This window comes from Notolabrus celidotus, chromosome 4 (assembly GCF_009762535.1).
Source record: "Notolabrus celidotus isolate fNotCel1 chromosome 4, fNotCel1.pri, whole genome shotgun sequence".
Taxonomy (NCBI): Eukaryota; Metazoa; Chordata; class Actinopteri; order Labriformes; family Labridae; genus Notolabrus; species Notolabrus celidotus.
Window position 1 is genome coordinate 9,525,264 of NC_048275.1, and position 15,265 is coordinate 9,540,528.

At 39.3% G+C, this 15,265-nt stretch overlaps 1 protein-coding gene across 1 annotated transcript; it reads left to right on the forward strand.

Annotated features, from left to right (window-relative positions):
• Positions 1–1,403: 1,403 nt before the first annotated feature.
• LOC117811919 (serine/threonine-protein kinase ICK-like) lies at positions 1,404–14,826 on the forward strand. The gene is made up of 14 exons (XM_034682412.1): positions 1,404–1,627; positions 3,703–3,970; positions 4,857–4,911; positions 7,294–7,415; positions 7,499–7,578; positions 7,667–7,799; positions 7,886–8,057; positions 9,188–9,355; positions 9,436–9,819; positions 10,575–10,783; positions 10,882–11,024; positions 12,768–12,884; positions 12,979–13,086; positions 13,872–14,826. Exons 2-14 carry the CDS (start codon positions 3,870–3,872, stop codon positions 14,021–14,023), a joined length of 1,944 nt encoding a protein of 647 aa, XP_034538303.1. The 5' UTR covers positions 1,404–1,627; positions 3,703–3,869; the 3' UTR covers positions 14,024–14,826.
• Positions 14,827–15,265: the final 439 nt, after the last annotated feature.

Below are 15,265 nucleotides of genomic sequence, written 5' to 3' on the forward strand. Positions count from 1 at the left end.
CCAGGCTGGAAAGAGACGGTGCGTTCAGGTGCTGTCTAAAACTCGGAAAAAAGAGTTTCAAGTTGGATCCAATGGCGTGAAGACCACAAATCGAAGCAACGGATTGAAATAACACTAGATATTTATGCTCTGAGTTAGGAAAGGAAACATACGGAAGAGGATTAGGGCAACTGAAAAAAAAAAAAAAAAATTAAGGTCAATTTAAAGGTAAAATTATTATTATTATGATGGGATTAAAGTCAGAATTCAGAGAAAAAAGTCAGAATTCTGGGGGAAAAAAAGTCAGAATTCTAAGATTAAAGTCAAAATTCAGAGAAAAAAGTCAGAATCCTGAGATTAAAGTCAGAATTCAGAGAAATATATGTCATAATTCTGAGATTAAAGTCAGAATTCTTAGTTGAAAGTCAGAATTCTGAGAAATAAAGGTGCGAATTCTGAGATTAAAGTCAGAATTCAGAGAAATAAATGACAGAAGTCTGAGATTAAGGACATAATTCACAGAAAAAAGTCAGAATTCTGAGATTAAAGTCAGAATTCTGACTTTTTTTCTCTGATTATCATTAATAAAAAAAAATTGACCTTCATTGTTTGTTTGTTTTCAACGGTCCTAATCCTCTCTCGTAGACACACTTCATCTCTCTGCGCTGCAGGACAAAGAGATGTCGTGGACTTTTCATAGTCTTATATATCTGTATGTAAGAATGTTTAACTCTTGTATTCTTCCAGTCTAAGTGTCAGGGGCAGAGTAACTTCTCCTATGTCAGCTGTGGCTACTGGGGGATAGGCTCCAGACTGGAGCACAGCTCTTCTTCCCAATTGTTTTGTTTCCTATTGTCCAAATATGGTTATCTAACTGTAGTGTCGTCTTTGGGGGGAATAAAGGTACATGCCTGAGGATTTGTCTGACAGAACTGACTTTGCATTACACTGCACTCCCTGCCTGTGTACTGTTATGTTACTTCTCCTTGGCCAAGTTCTACATAAACTATTTCAACGTAAGCCATCAGAGTCTCCTGAGTCTTCTGTGTCCAGTGTCCAGTTTATTTATGAATTCCATCACAAGAGATACAGAAAATCATTCATCCCTGCAGCCATTACGCTTTAAAACTCTCTAGCCAATGGGAGATGATCTGACAGACACCTGAATTACTTGTTTTATGTGATTTTTATAATTTTATCTGCCAGACACCTGAGTTTCCCCCTTCAGGTATGAATAAAGTACATTCTATTCTATTCTATTCTATTCCATTCCATTCCATTCTATTCTATTCTATTCTATTCTATTCTATTCTATTCTATTCTATTCTATTCTATGCTATGCTATGCTATGCTATTCTATTCTATTCTATTCTATTCTATAGTTCCCGACCCACACTCCATACCAGTAGATGGAGGTAATGCTTCCAGACGTTGTTTGCCAACCTCCAATAAAAACCCACTAAGAAGAAGAAGAAGGAAAAAAAAAAACGGGCCGAGATAAAATAATATGTAGCCAGTTTGTTTGGATGATCGGATGCAGGTTTCTATCTTCAAACGCTGTCAGTCAAGTGGATACATATCGAGCAATTTGTTGCACATCGTCCACGAATGTTCGGCTATGTGGTGTTGTCAATGTGACGTGAGGAGGGTGAGTGTTATTTGATGCTTTCAGCTTTGATTTAAGAGAAACACTCAGTCAGACCAGGGCGTGTTTTTCTTCTGTAGAGCTGTTATGTTTTTCCAGCTGCTGGGCTAACACCAGCAGCAGCTACATGTCTCAATTAAGCTAAGGTTAAGTGTTTCAATTTACCTTCATTTACTGCACCAGACACCAGTTAAAGATTAACCAGGACACACAATATTAACCTCATTCAGGTGTTATTACCTACAGGAAAAAATGCATGTTTAAGAGCCAAAAACTGCAACGAATATGGCTCTAACTAGCCAGAAATAACACAACCATCAGCTGCAGCTTCTTTCCTTACTGACTCAAGTATTATTTAGATTTGCAGCTATTAAGTGAGAGGACATCAGAGAAACATTTGTGCATTGACAGACCATGTTAGCCAGGTTTATTCTAAGATAAGTAAAGAAGCTTTATTTAATCAAGGTAAACCTGCTGTGTTGTTACAGTAGCTCACAACAGGAGAGGATTAAATATGGTACACAAGTAAATACAGGGGGAAACAAAGGACAACATAGATTATATTCACAGTATGTAAATCAAGAAACTCTGATCTGATGTAGTTTAATGCACTAAAATATTACAGCACCGCATATTTATTTTAGATTTTAACTCAACACCTGCACTTTGTTTTAGCTCCAACTAGCTGTCTACTGTCTTGTCTTGTTTAATGTCTTTTTAATTCACTCTATTTTATGTCTGATGTGTGGAGCACAATATTTCACCTCCATGTATGCCAATGTGTGTACTTGGAAGTGACAGTAAACTAATTCTGATTCTTATGCACAAATGTGCATGCACAGGTTAATATGCTGGCACATACATTTCAAATGTGCACAGATCATGTTAAAACAGAGCTTTTTAGAGCTGACTGTACTCTTCTTTATACTGCTCAGCTGTGGTGCAGAAGTAGAGCTAAAATGAGAAAGCTCCAGGTTGCATATAATGATGCATGCATGCAGAAACTATGTCAAAGTGGACAAGTGCAAGCTTTATGTTTGTCTCTAATAATGTCCCTTATGTCAAGTCAAGTCAACTTTATTTATATAGAACATTTAAAAACAACCAGTGTTGGTCAAAGTGCTTTGCAAGGTAAAAAGTAAAAAGTACATGAAGACAACAATAAACAACACAACATATTGGGATATTAATGTCCTCCTCACAAGGAGAAGGCCAAAGAGAAGAGATGGGTCTTCTTCAACAAAGATTTAAAATATTCAACAGGGCGGGACGATCGTAATTAGAGTGGCAAGCGATTCCAGAGCTTGGAGGCCATTAATATAAATGTATGTGCCGTCTTGTTGATTCAGATAATGACATTTTAAGGGAGCTCACTCAGCACACATGAAGTATCACAATGTGTTTTTCTTGTTTCTGGAAACACTGGAACAAATGTCTTCTTATGTTTTTAATCATGATAAACATGTAAACTCCAGGTATTGCTGACCCTATTATTATTTATTTCTATTTTGTATACCTTTTTATGATGTTATGGACATATGAGTCTGAAATAAAGTATATCTAAGTAATGGAAAAATACACGGGACAAGAAGGATTTTAAAAAAGCTCAATATAGATTATATTTACACTAAGAAAACTGGTGACACAGTAAGATATCTTAAACCTTTCATTGATCGCTTTCCAGACAAGTTTTGAGCACCTCTTTAAAACAGTATCTAGATTGTCTATGTAAATTCAAACATTACTCACTTTTAATGTTTCTTCTACTTCACCAAAAAGAAGATGCCAAAAAAAATCCCTCCCTGCACTGATTGAACTTTCCATTTTTGGCAGGCGGATTCAAAAACAGCTTTCAAGCATGAAAATCAAAGTTGATTTACTGACACAGGCAGATAAAACTACGCTCATATGAAGCTAATATTTGAAGGAGACATGGAGCCTGAGCCTAGTTTTCCCACAGCACACACACTTTTTTAAATAACACTGTTTCCTCTTTAGGAGTCATTTTGTTGTCAGTATGAACAGGTATTTTCAGTCACATTGCTAACGTCAGTTCTGTAATTTCCTTGTCTTCACAGCTAGAGGGAGGCAAGTCCATGACACCATGAGTCCTCCAGCTCTGCCCGTGGTCTTCTGCTGTTGTCACAGGAAAATCTGGCTGCATTCACCAGCAGGCGGCAAACCCATCTCCGTTCCCTCTCAATAATTATCTGCCTCCGCTTGATGCTATGGAAGGACAAGCATAATGAACAGATACACCAACATCAGACAGCTCGGGGATGGCACCTACGGCTCCGTCATCCTCGGACGCAGTCTGGAGTCAGGGGAGCTTGTTGCCATAAAGAAGTGAGTGTCAGGAGTGTTTGTTTGTATCAAGACAATGGCATTTTAAACTTCTTGCATGATCTTGTGCTTGTGTACATTTTTTGTGATCTGTTTCCCTGTTTTACAAATTCTTTCAACAACTGTTTTAAGATCCATTACATGCTGAGGTTTCAGAATGCTTATCCCACTAAAATGACATCTCATCATAACACTCGATCCCAGGCGCCCCCTCTACTCATTTTTCACACTGCTCCCCTCCGTGTGTAGATATAGATCCCTGACATGGAGAAGAGCTTTGTCCCCTCTGCCATTGCTCTGCTAAACAAAACACCCCAGTAGCTGTTGTATTTATGTGTACTCATGTGGGATACAAGGGTACATGTGTGCTGTATGGACGATTTGTGCAGATAGTTGCAACACACATCCTTGTAAAAGGACAACAAACATCTATTTTGTCTTATCTTAAACTTGGATAACTGAAAATATAGTCCTATGAAACTTGTTTTGGGCGATGCATTGTACAAAATAAACGTTGCATATCTCATTCAGCAACACGGGAGATGTGACCCCCCCCCCCTAAAAAAAAAACTTGCAATAGATTTTTAAATTAAAGTAATAATTTCTCTTAAAAAGATTTATAGCTTGTTTCTAAGTATTGATAAATTATTGCCATTGCAAATATTTTTTGACATGTTTCTCTGTTGATTTATTTTCCTCCCTGGAGGCTCTGCACATTACTTTACTCTCTGTCAGCATGAAACAGTTGGCCTATATTGTCGCAGCCTATATATAAAGATTATAAGAACAGTGCTACTGCAAGGACATCATGAAGAGTGGAAATGTGTGTCTGTCTGGAGATTCAGTGTTGGATGCTGTTTAATGTTTAATCTGTGAATTTATTTTTCAGAATGAAAAGAAAATTCTACTCCTGGGAAGAATGCATGAACCTCCGTGAAGTCAAAGTGAGTCTTCTTTTCATATTTTATATGGTTTGACATTTTGAATAGAACAGCAGAATTACAGAAACTCAAAGTGAAGAACATGTTCTCTGTTTCTTTTAGTACAGAATGTAAAGCTGCTGCTGACCCTTTGATATGATCGAATCATCCACATCTGCTGATGTTGATGTTTTGTAATACTGGCCTCAGTAGCTTTCTTCTCTAATGTTGTCAGAGGACCACAAACATTAAATGATGAGTCCATCCCCCAGAACTGAAATATCACTGCAGTGTGCTGTTTAGAGCAATGACAGTGGTGCCTATATTCAGTACAACCGCACAACCTCAAGTGTGATATTGCACCAGTTCTGAAAATGACATAAATAAGTTAACAGTAAGAAGCAATGACAGACTGTTGTTTTATTTTCATTCTCTAATCGCCCACAGTGGTTCTGTCAGCACAACTATTTCTGCTGCTCGACTGTAACCGTTCTGTTATCAGACACCCTAAATATGTTCCAGCTCTCCTGCTTCTTCATGTGAGTGTGTGTGAACATGTTACTGTAGAACAGCTGCTTTCTTTTTCAACATAAGTCTGTCTCTTATATTTCCATGTATTATACAGCCAGTAAAATACGAGCCTGCTGAGAGTTTCTTTTGTAGGATGCATACATTTTTGGTACCAGCTGGTCCAAACAAAAGCTGCTGGCTATGCAGTAATCAGATCTGCTAAGTTAAAAGTCCCAGTGCTGTTATTCTTTTGTATCAGTGCTCATGGATCGTCTCTTGTCCAATCAAATCACTTCTTCTAAGAACATCTAAAAACTGTGCTGTTTGTGAGTGGAACAGTGATGTAAGGCTGAACTCGTTCTCTTATATCAGTATAATTTCTGAGCATGTAAACACATCTATCAGGGCAGACATTTAAGGGACTGATTCTGATGGACTCAGGTCACTGAGCTAAGTATAATAAGCTTATCTGCCTGAGTGAAAGGCAGTTTTTAAAGACGTTTTTTACCCTGTGTTAGGATATGCAATTATCTTATTTTTTTAAACTCTAAAGTCATTGAGAGCGAAGCCCTCATTTACAATGATGTCAAGCATATAAAGAAACATTAAAATGAATGACAAGCAAATAAAAGATAAAACCTTCAAATAATGATGATCAATTAAAAGCAGACAACAATTAAAGAGTAATGTTAAAACCAGTAAAAAGTAATGTTAACACAAAGTCAGTTGAAACAGGTGCAATCAGAGGATACAACGTTTAAAAAGTAATGATTTAAAATGACTAAAACAAACAAATGCATTCGTTTTTAAAGTGCTTTGAAGGGAGTTCCATGCAGATGGTGCAAAAAAGCCTAAAGCAGATTTCCCCAGCTCTGAATTAACTCTGAGAACCTGAAGAGAGAGCCATTTAGTTGACCTTGTGCTCCAGAGGACCAAACTAGCATCGAAGATAAATATGTCGGCAGCATCCCAACAAGCGCTTTATAAATCAACAGATGCAGGGGTTTACTTCCTGCATTCTCTCAGTGATGCACATACGTGTCATGAACTGTTGCAGCTCAGTACAAGCTCAGATGGATCAAACCCACTCAAATGTAACATGTGATGTCAGTGTTCAGCATGCTGTCAGCTGTTTTGATGCAGTGATCATTGAAGTAGTATTTCGTCGTCACCCTGTGAATCTGTCTGGCTTCGTTCTTCATTCTTTATGTTGAATGCAGAGTAAGTTCATGAAATCATGTTGATGTTTGGGTCATTTAGTAATAATCATTTGAATGTAAACTCTGTTTCTTTTTTTCACTCCACCTCATTGTGCTACTGTCCAAATGTCCTCACAGCTGAGAGTCAAACCCCAGCTGTAAGAGCAGAAGGTGATTCTTGTGTGCTGTTGGTTTTGAGCTCTGGTTCCCCGGCCTTCACTCTCCCCTCTCCTACAGCCTTACTATGATGTGAAACACACGTAGCTCGTGCTGGTCCTTTTTAGTCCCTGCTAGTTAGACTATGATTAAGGCATGTCACACCATAAAGACTCAGAACTCCTTTACAGCTTTCCTCCTTTACTAAAACATGGTAGCATGGTTAAACCTGAACCCTCCCAGTGCATGGGAGAACTGAACATTCCCCTCCTGCTTTTTACTCTCTATTTATTTTCCTTTTGAAATAAGAAGCATAAACCTCTCTGCAGCATTTATCCCCAAACTACAGTGTGTCCTGACGTAGCCATGTTTCATCAAGAAGGGTGTGCTTTTTAGTTCTAGAGCGTGCTTTTGAATGTGCTGCAGTTACCTGTGTGTATCCTCCAGCATGGTTAGAGTTACTCTCTATGCCTGATACTACTGTCCTGTTTATGTACGCCACAGATTTTAACTTTGATTCTGTTTCTTCTTCTCCTTTCAGTCCTTAAAGAAACTCAATCATGCTAACGTGATCAAACTGAAGGAGGTGATTCGAGAAAACGATCACTTGTACTTCATCTTTGAGTACATGAAGGAAAATTTATATCAGCTAATGAAAGACAGGTATGTAGAGTTTTTATATTGCACTTTTAATTCCACATTTTAAACTGTATTTGCTCACTGCTGGTGTTTTCTTTGCACTTCAGGACCGGCTTGTTCCCCGAGTCTGCTGTAAGAAATATCATGTTTCAGATTCTACAGGGGCTAACGTTCATTCATAAACATGGTATGTTGTTTCTCAGCTCAAGGAGACCAAATTCAAAGTGACACAACAAAATTTTTTGTTAAATTTGAGTGAACTCTTTTATTTTTAGGGTTTTTCCACCGGGACATGAAACCTGAGAACCTCCTGTGTATGGGCCCAGAGCTGGTGAAGATAGCCGACTTTGGGCTCGCCAGAGAAATCCGATCCCAACCCCCGTACACAGATTATGTCTCCACTAGATGGTGAGCAAACATCACACACTCCTTCTTGACAGCATGTATGATAGAGCACTTCGCTGAAATCCTTGTGCTCCTCATCTTTGAACCAGGTACAGAGCTCCAGAGGTGCTCCTCAGATCCACATCCTACAGTTCTCCCATAGACCAGTGGGCTGTGGGCTGCATCATGGCGGAGCTTTACACCCTCAGGCCTCTTTTCCCAGGATCCAGTGAAATAGACACCATATTCAAGATATGCCAAGTTCTTGGGACACCTAAGAAGGTAAAGTGTTACACACTGGAACATAAAGACTGAAGAATATGGATCCAGATCCCTTTTTAATCAGATATTTGTTGATTAGAGTTTTAATTTTTTTATGGAAAGGTGAATGCATGAATTTAAGGACAGTTTAAAACATTATGAAACCATGAGGGTCGGTTAAAACGTTATAGTTATCCCAAACAGCCATACTGATGGGCAGGGAGAGAGACAACTGTGATAGAGATGGGTGAGAAACAATGTTATTCAAAATGTTTCCCTCTAATTCATCTGCTTTTGATGGCATTCATAGTGTTGTATTTACTGCACACATAAATCACACCAAAGATTGGTAAATGGCGGATTAAAGCATGCAGCATAAAGTGCTACACTTGTAACAAACAGATAAATTACAGCAGTCAATAAATAATGAAACACCAAAGAAAGAAAAATGATTATAAAATACTTTGAAAATGGAATTAAATCAATAAAGTAAAAGTTTAAAAATGTAATAATATGAATACAAAATAAAAGTGAAAGTTTAAAAAGAATAGCAATAAATACCTGCCAAAAAACAATTATAAAAAATAATTAAATTGTAGACAAGTTACTCCGAGTTAAAATCTAGCTTCTGTTTTGCATATTTGCTGTCATGGTTATGGTGTTTGGCTTTTAAAGACAGAAGATAAACAACTTTTAGTTTCTAGAGAGGTTTAAAAAAAAAAATGAAATCAAGATTTGAAATCTAAATTGAAAATCAAATGATCGGTAAAGTAAGGTCAAAAGTGTTCCTCAAAAAAAGGTGAGTCATGGTTTTCATAACTTTGGTGATCAAAAGAAGGAAAGGTTTATAGAAGCTTTTAGAAAGCTAAAGTAGCTCTGTGTTTTTTGTTCTTGAAGTGGAAAGAAGTGGAAAGCTGCAACAATTTAATTCATTCAGAAAATACTTCAGTTTGATATTATAGAAAGTGGAAACAATAAAACTTTGGTACGGATATGAATGTGTTTGCAGCTCTGCAGCTTGTTTCCCGTCTAGATCATCTTGACTAGAGATCAGAAGCATTTCTTCTACCTGTTTCAAAATAACAGATGTTCTTGTTTAATGTGATGCACATAAGATGTGACTGTAACTGTGCTGTTGTGTTTTTTTGTAGAATGATTGGCCAGAAGGATATCACCTGGCCTGTGCTATGAATTTCCGTTGGCCTCAGTGTGTCCCCAGTAATCTGAAGATACTGATCCCTAATGCCAGTCCTGAAGCCATCCACCTGATGACAGACCTGCTGCAGTGGGACCCCAAGAAGAGACCAGGCTCTGCCCAGGTAGAGTCTAATCTACTCTCCAAGTGTTTTCCCTCTCAGCTGAGAATGAAAGCTGATGTTTGTCTGCTTTATCTGTTCAGGCTCTCAGGTACGCGTACTTCCACGTGGGCCAGGCTTTGGGCACTCCTCAGCAGATCCTAGAGCAGGGCAGACCTCAGCCGGGCCACATGCCGATGCAGGTTCCTCTACAGCCACAACAGACTCTGCAGCACCAACCTCTGCTGCTTAAACCTGTGCTGCCTCTGTCCCAGCCTCCACCTCTAAACCAACACTGCCCCCCATCCAGACCCCTCCAGCAGATCCAGCCCTCCCCTGTACCACCCGCTGCTCAGGCGGCGGCGTACCAACGGCACACGGAGCTGGTGAGAGAGCAGCAATCGAAGCACATGCTGAAGCAGGAGCAGACTGCAGGGACGCCTCAGAGCCATCTACCTTACATCGTTGACAAAAATCTCCAGGGCAAGGTGAAGCTGAGCATTGATTTTATATTTTTTAACCTCTGGTACCAAATGAAGTCATTTTAAAAATGCAAGAACTGTGTGCCAGAATACCTTCACTGGATTGTTTCGGCATGCCTGAGAGGGAAAACAAAAAGATGAATATCTGTTCTTCAAAAGCAAACTCTTGTGGTATCTCACCAGACAGGAGGTTCTGGTTTTATTCATTCAGGTTCAAATAAATCTCCAAACTCTGATTAGTCTAGGTGGACTAACACAAACCAAAATTTCCACACAGGAGCTTTAATAAAGAAATCAATAACTGAACACAAAGTATAGATTTCATTTATTCTGCTTAAGAAATAAACTTTCAGATTGTGATGTTTGAACTGAAGCAACAGTAAACTCTGCATCTCCTTAGAATCAGTCCTCTCTTAATGATCTATATTAAAGTGAAGCTTTCATAAATGATGAAGTGAAACAAGGAAGCACGGATCACAGCAGCACATGACTGACCCGATGTCTAAACTGTAACTGTCGATTTCTGCTTACGCAATATTTTTTATTCACATAACTCCAATCACTGTCATGTCCCAAAACACGCTCTGTGTAATGTTTATTCTGCGTCTTCTACAGTGTTGTTGATTTATACAGAAATACAGACCAATCAGAGCTGTGTATTTAACACAGCTGTGTAATCGACCACAGTCACTTGTTACTTCAAACATGTTATTGTAAGGGATATTCCTCTCATGATTTGTTTATGTTGGTTGTTCTTTTAGCAATCAAGACAGGAGACAGAAAACTCCAACCTGCTGGGCTACCAGTTAAAACCTAAAGGAGGGCGGAGACGCTGGGGCCACGGCACGGGACACCTGAAAGGAGAAGACTGGGACGACTACGAGGACACTCATCTGACACCCATCAGTCTTCTCGGGAAGAACAACTTCCCCACGGAGAAGTCGAGGCAGCAGGAGGACGCGCTGAGCAGGTGAGACTGTGACATGCATGCATCTTGTCTTCCATCAGTGTGATTAAACGCAGGTCATTCACACCACCTGTGTCTCTTTGAACTCTCCTGATTCTCAGATACGGAAACGCTCTGGATTTCAGTCGACCCAAAGTAAAAGAAGACGCACCTTTGAACCTGAACAAGACTTCATCCTACCAGGAGCCAACAAGAACCGCTTCAGCTAAGCAGCATTACTTGAGGCAGTCCAGATATTTACCTGGTATTCAAAGTCTTACCTTTTTTGAGAAGTAGATCATAGCAGCGCTGAGGTAGTCTAAAGCAAACCGTGGGAATCTACAAGTGTCTGCGTGCAGTTTCACAACCATCAGTCTTCTGTTACATTCACCTCCGGTCCAGTTTTTGATTTGATGGTTCAGCAGAACAGCCATGGGAAGCAGAGATGTGATCTGCCGTTTGATTTCTGATGATGACAAACCATCTGCATGAAGTCATAGTCTCTTAAAGAGGCAATCTCATCAGCAACTTTAATACATAGAAATAAAAACAATAAAATGAATAACAATAATAATTAGAATAATTGTAATTATATAAAAACTTTAAAAACATGGGTTTACATGTGCTTTCACATAAAAGCAAAAACACAAAAGAACTCAAGAACAGAAAAAACAAAATGACTTAAGAACCCGACACCAAAATCCCAATCAGAAAAATGACTAAAACAACTTAAGGACCAAAGAGCTGAAGACCCCAAACAGCAAAACTCAAGCATCAGATTAGCCCAACATCATGAGAACCTCAACAACACAGGAACCAACCAACATGAACTAAGACCAGGAAGACCAGATTATAAGACACTGTAACAAGTGAAGGATGTAAAAGAAGTAGAATGAGGAAAAAACTGTTGAGGCTGATAAAAGCATTAATCTTATTTGTGCATTACGTACAGTATCAATGCAAACCATATGGTAATACACATGCATGTCAGCACACGAGTGCAGAGATTTGACTTCGCCAAACTGAAAGGATTTCATGCAGACGTGTTTTGATTGTGTCTAATTCCTTATTTGGCAGTCCTAATTTAAATCTTGGTGAGATGTAGCGTCCACAAAGACAGACTCTGTAATATAAGATAGTTCCTCTTTGTTCTGTTTATGCTTAATCATCACTGTTCTTCAAATTAGTTTTGTCCTTCTTTTGAAGTGCTGCATGTTTTGCTTGAAGGAATATCAGGATCCTCTACAACAGTCTAGTGTCAGGATTATCATCATCTCAGTGTCTTGTCTGCTTGAACAGTTGAGCACACGCAGGAGTTCTAGTCCAAGTTTTAATCAAAGAATACAGCTTTAGTCTTTACAAAAGAAAGAGGGTAATGTGAGTGACAATGCGTCCTAATATTCATCATTTATTTATTGTTATTTATTTTTTTAAGTTTTATTTTTGGGCTTTTTCGCCTTTTATTGGATAGGACAGGGTGAAGAGAGACAGGAAATGTGGGGATTAGAGAGTGGGGGAAGACATGCAGTGAATGGTCGACCGGCCGGGAGTTGAACCGGCGACCTCTGCGATGAAGATTATAACCTCTATAAGTGGGACGCTCACACCGCTAGGCTGCCAGCGCCCCATATTGATCATTTTTAATCCAACAAATGTGTTTTATCTTCATAAATAGTCACCGTTTCAATCCAGAAATATGTGTTCAATTCAGTAAATTAATCCTAAACTGTTAAGGATGCTACAAAACATTTTAAATCAACAAGAACATGCATATTACACAGAGATAAAAGTATGAGAGGGAAGTGGTGTCCACCTGAGGACAGCCAGCAAGCCTTCTTTCTACAAAGCGCTGTCCCAGGTGAGCTGGCTGCCTTTATTCACCAGGTGCTCTTCTCTTCAAGGCAGCAGATGTAGGTAGAGGAGAGTCAGAGGGGGGCAGGATTTTCTGTCATTTATCATAATCTTAATTTGACCAATGTGTCAGATAACCTCTCACTGTCTCCTTCAGGCATTAGCACAAAGAAGAACGTCGCCATAAACGCCAGTAAAGACTTCAGCGGCAGCCATCTTTGGGGGAACAGCAGTATTCCATTTGGAGGGACTCTGCCGAGCAGAGGCGCTCACGGTAATCTCAAACGACAGCTTCCACTTTTAACGTCAGTGCAGCTTTGTGTTTCCTCTGTTTGAACGGATGAATCTGTTTCTGTGTGGACCGTCAGGTACCAACACAATCCCAGGAGGATACATGCCGTCGTTTTACAAGAAGGACCAAGGCTCTGCTGGTCACAGAGGGCATCAGGGTCCTTCAGTGGAATCAACACCAACAAGTGAGGATCAGTTTGAGACCTTTGAGCTTTCTGCACTGTTTTTCAGTCTGTCTGATATGAACTTTACTGTGCAGATCTAAAAATAGCTCTACAGCTAACCGGGCTGGATGGAGGTCATATATAATTAGCTTCCTGATGACATTTGACCCTGCACACACACATTTGTTCTCAGTTTGCTTCAGGTCATTATAACACTTTTAATTTCACTCTGAAAAGAGAATGAAGGCACAGCAGATTTAAAGCTATAGAACAATTTAGTTCATTATATATTAATATTATAATAATTTGACCAAGTTCTTAAGGAATGTTTGCTTTTCAGTCATTATAGGACATTATAAGAACTTCATCAGAACTTCACATTACTGTTAAAAGCACTTTAATTTGACACCTGCACATAACAGAGCTCTAACCTTAAGCACTGGAGTCACTGAAGGTGCTTTAAGAGGTAAAATAAATGTTTTAATTTATATATCAACAGAACTGCAGCATCTCTCTCTGGCCTCATTTTATTCTAATCCTATGTCGGTCATTGTGACAGTCGTTTTGAAGTAGCCTGCTTTTGATCGTTCCTTTTTGATGTGAAGTGCCATTTAATGCCTCCCTTTAATTGATGGAACACAGAGCCTCTATCAAAGAGTCCGGGTTCACAGATAAAGTAAATTACAGCTGTTGTGAAGTCGTAACTCTCTGTGGTGTAAAGCTTTCTCAAGCTGAGGTACACTGAAGCATCGGCGTGGTGCAGCCCTTTGTTGTCGCTCATTCCATATTTTCTGTTGTTACTTCAGATTATGCAACGTGGCAGTCCGGTCGAAGGCACATGAGCACCTCTGCCAGCACATCGATGGTCAACAAGAGCACCCCCGGTCTGCTGCCTCGCCCTCCGGTTCAGACCATCCACGGTCGAACAGACTGGTCTGCCAAATACGGACACCGCTAGTGCCCTCCACGGAGCTGTGACCTGCGCTCCTCACCACTCTTTCACCTCCAAAGAGTAGGCCTAGTTGTTTTATAATCAGCCTGTACATACATCTTACACAGCAATAATCTCTTTTTGTTTTATGTGAATGTTATTATGGATGTTGTGGGTTGTAAAATATCAAAGTGTATGTGTAAAGCCAAATGCAATCGGCCAAAATTTGAGCCTAGATTTGCTCCTCAGTGTTTTTATTTTGTACGTCTGTAACATAATGTGACATCGTCTGGATTCCAGACGGTGTTTCGAGTTGAGTAAAGTTATTAAATGCAAGTGGTGGCCACATTGTGCTATTTTTTCTTTTGCAAGTAAAAGGTAAAAGTTCATATATTCTACTTGACCTTTGAGTGTGATGATTGAGCTACCAGTTATTAAGCATAATGAAACTTCTATCTGGGTACCGACACGTAACATTCGTGTGATTTTTCAAGAAATCACTGATTTTAGCTCTTTAAAAAAATGCTTACATATAATCTATCCGTACATTTTCTTCATGTGGGCAGCAGCTGCACCAGTAATAGCACAGCAGCCCTGGAAATTTAATCCACTGGAGATTATCTGTCTGTAGAAGCTCTCTGTTAATGCTATACACACATAAATCCAGTACATCCAGTCATGCTATGTCCGGTTTCTGGTTATTACAGTGAGCACATTATTATAGTTAAAGATGGATTTCATAAAAACACAGTATGCAGAGTGTCTGTGAAGGTTCTCAGTATGCGCACAACATGTATGGTTTGAACAATGAAATAAAAAATGCGTGTAAACTTGTCTCAAATTGATTTTTCCCGTATTTAGATTGGGATCCTGCATGCTCACTTTTCCATCAAGCATTAGTATGAAGTGTGCACTACTCTTAAAACAAGATGAATGAATATATCAGCTGCTGCATGTAACACTGACACAATAAGTCATCAGAATCAGAAGCCTTTATTGTCATTGTAGCTACAACAAAATTAATGTTTACACTCAATCCGATGATGCACTCACTCAAGGACAAAAGCAATACACACATTTAATCATTCAATACAGACAAGACATTCCATAAAGACCATTTACAAAGTAGTGTTGCAGTCATGTTGCAGTGTAATAAATAAATATAAAAGTGTCTATGTGCAGCAAGAAACTGTCTCTGTGTCTGGTGGTACAGGATTTGGCAGCTCTGAGGCGTCTGCCAGATGGTAACAGTTCAAAGAAGGGGTGACC